Below are 3,125 nucleotides of genomic sequence, written 5' to 3' on the forward strand. Positions count from 1 at the left end.
GTCTGATTCCTGATAGTAGCCAGGCTGATGGCCTTTCCTGTCATACAGACAAGAAGAGGATATCAGGTGCTCTACTCAGTTTGCTAAACACGTCCACTATTGGAAGATGCTGGGACAAAGAATCCCAAGCCAGGGGAAGACAGAGCTGGACAGACACAAGAGAAGTCTTCCTGGACGAGGGGGACACTGGATTTTGCCAGACAGGAAAGGCATTCCAAGGAGTAAAGCTAGCGTGGGCGTGGTAGCATGAGCTGAACCTGGCCACTGGATGGGTCTGAGTGCCACACGCCACACTCCCTCCCGAAGGGCTTAATGCCTAGGGAATGGGTAGAGGGAGAAGCTGTCGTATTTACATTTTGCTGGAAGAGAGCCAAGTTCCAAGGCCCTGCATCCAGGTACCGCCAACGCCCCGCCCCTGCCGCCTGCAACCCTGGCAATGTCCCGCCCCTCCGCCCGCGGCCCTGGCAACGTCCCGCCCCTCCGCCCGCGGCCATGGCAACACCACGCCCACTCGCCAGCACGCGAGTCCGCCGGCCTGGCTTCCGAGTCGCTCACCCCTCCCAGCCAGGCCAGGCCCCGCCCCCGCGCGGTCCTGGGCGGGGTTCCCGGCCTCGCTCCCGGGCGCGCGCTTCCTCCTCTCCCTATACTCCCAGCCCCGCGGCGCGCCCCCCCGCCCCTCACCGTGGGGCTCCGGGAGCAGATTCCACGGTGAAGGTTCGCGCCCCGCCGCCGCTGGTTGCGCCCCCGTGCCTCTCGGGCCTCTAGCGGCGGCGGCGGCACAAAGGGAAGCAGCATGTCCGACCCCAGCTACTGGACGGCGGTGGCGGCGCCCGGCCACCGGAGCCGCCTGGCCAAGGGCGCGTTGCTGCAGCGCTCCAAGAGGTAGGGGGCTTCGCGCGGACCTACCGAGTGGCGCGGCGGCCGATCGAGCAGACACGAGTTGCTGAAAGTGCGTCTCGGCAGCGTGGCGAGGGCCACAGTGTGCGGCGGTGGGGGGAAGTGGGAGGATGCTTTGGGATCTAGGTATCCCCTGGGGTCCCAGGTACCCTCCTGTTACCGCTCCTTACCCAGACTGGAGTGTCTGTCCGCCAGGGTCAGCTCAGGTGGTGACAGAGGCTGTAGGGATTTGGGACTGAATCAGGATTCGAACCTAGGTCAGTCCTCTGGCCAGATCTGGGGAGGAGCTTCTTGGAAAAACTGAGACTCTTTGGTCCTTGGGGCCCAGTCAGCGGAAATGTTGGTTCAGAAGTAAACATTTGCTGCAGGAGGCTGGTGTGCATGTCGGTTATCAGGCGGGGGTGAAAAATCACTTCGTTCTATACAGAGCAAAGTAGAGTCTCAGTTTCTCCTTCTGAAAAGCAGAGAAGCTAAGTGAGGGCTGTGAGCCCTGCTGGACCTATGTGGAAATTCCAGCTCAGCCAATGTCAGGATATGTGACCTCAGGCAGTTCCTTAACCTCTCTGTGCTTAAGTGTCTCACCAGTGCTTGGTCTAGGCATTCCCTGAGGGAACACAGGCAAAGGCTGAGTAATGGGACCAGCAGCTGAAGGACCTTGAATGCCTAGTTTAGGATTCAGGCTCTTCTTCCAGAACCCGGGGAGCCGCAGAAGGCTCATGGGCCCCTCAGGGATCAGGTGCCAGAAACTGACCTCAGGCCCCTCTTTTCTAACATACTTCTCACTCTGTGTTGAACCACAAGGGTGATTCTTGAAAAACTAGGCAGCTTCTTGGGGTCCTGCGCCTTCTCCAGGAATGGCTGAGCAAATAGTTGGGGCTCAATAGATGCTCAGGAATTGAACAGAGGATGCCCAGATCCCCTTTGAGAGCTCAGATGTAGCTGTTTTTGAGAAGGCCCTGCCTGAGAGCAAGAGGGAGGAGGCCAAGTGTTTTCCCCAAATGCTGTTGGAAGTGAAAAACGATGCGTCGGAATGAAGAGTCCGGTGAGGGGTTGGAAGAGGATGTGGGCTGTGAGTGTGTGTGTGTGTTGGGGTGGGGGGTTGACAGGAAGTTTTGCAGGAACCTGTGGGTTTCACTTTTGCTTCTGCGCCTCAGACTAGAGGACAATCTCTGTGGCTGGTGACATCTGTGGCCTCAGTTTTCCAGGCTGGGAAATGGGTGTAGCCTGTCTCTCCCTCCTCTGGGCTTATTGGTATTGGTGAATGCTGGTGATTTCTCTGGCGAGTCATTGTCTTCTCTCCCACCATGCACCAAACCCTGTGAGTAATGGATACGTACCCGCCACACTTCACCCTGTGCCCCGCCCAAAGCTGAGAACTGTGTATGCACCTTGCAAGGTGTACAGATGGGGAAACTGAGGCTCAGGGGGGCAGCGGCAAGTACAGCAGTGGGTAGGCGGAACCCCTCCTCCCTATGCATTGAGTCTCCTGAGCGGGTTGCTGACCTCGCCTTCCTCGGCCTGCATTGTGCCTCTGCCTGGAACACTGTTCCTGGCCCCGCGAGGCCCCAGCGTTTCATCTCTCCCTCTCTACGCAGTTCTGCCGAGGCCGGGCTGCGTTGGCAGCTCTGGCTGCGTGGGCTGATGCACTTGTCGGGCGAGCAGAGCCGTTGCCAGGCGACTGCCAGGGTTGGGGGGGGGGAACCATGTTGCTCGCAACTTCCCTATGCCAGGGCGGGGGCTGGGGCCAGGGCCCAGGTGGGAGAAACTGGGCCAGGGATCTGGTGGCCAGGAAGGAGCTGGGATGAAGGGAGGAAAGCACGTGGGCCAAAGTTTGGCAGAACAAGATGCAACTGTGCATGATGCCGGCTTTAGGGTTTCCAAGGGTCACATTGACGTTTTAGGGGGGTCTCAGGGGAGGGGATTGGCCAGGAGATTGGAGCAGTGGTCCTGGGAAGAGATGCTTAATATGGAGTAGGGGATCTGCCTTAACCCCTCTGTGGGTTCCAGGGTCCTCTTCACCCTCTGTCTTGTCTGCCAGTGTTCCTGGCAAGGCTCTGGGAGTGGGACTGTGAACACAGAAGCTGGAGAAGCAGGGCCAGGGGCTCCCAGGCTGAACTCAGGGCCATGGGGGAGTCCACCTGGGGAGCAGAGAGGGCACAGTCATGTCCCTGAAGCTGCCGCCCATGGGCTCCCGGTTGGGCATGTGGTTCTCTGAGCCAGGAGGTCCA

The 3,125-nt window shown here is 59.5% G+C and overlaps 1 protein-coding gene across 1 annotated transcript in view; it reads left to right on the top strand.

Annotated features, from left to right (window-relative positions):
• The first annotated feature begins 558 nt into the window (after positions 1–558).
• MAST3 (microtubule associated serine/threonine kinase 3) overlaps positions 559–3,125 on the top strand; it is a 26,519-nt gene continuing 23,952 nt past the window's right edge. The window contains 1 exon segment of the mRNA XM_010845683.1: positions 559–882. Within this exon segment, the coding sequence (XP_010843985.1) occupies positions 794–882 (89 nt within the window). The 5' untranslated portion in view covers positions 559–793.

This window comes from Bison bison, unplaced genomic scaffold (genome assembly GCF_000754665.1).
Source record: "Bison bison bison isolate TAMUID 2011002044 unplaced genomic scaffold, Bison_UMD1.0 scf7180017864221, whole genome shotgun sequence".
NCBI classification, from domain to species: Eukaryota; Metazoa; Chordata; class Mammalia; order Artiodactyla; family Bovidae; genus Bison; species Bison bison.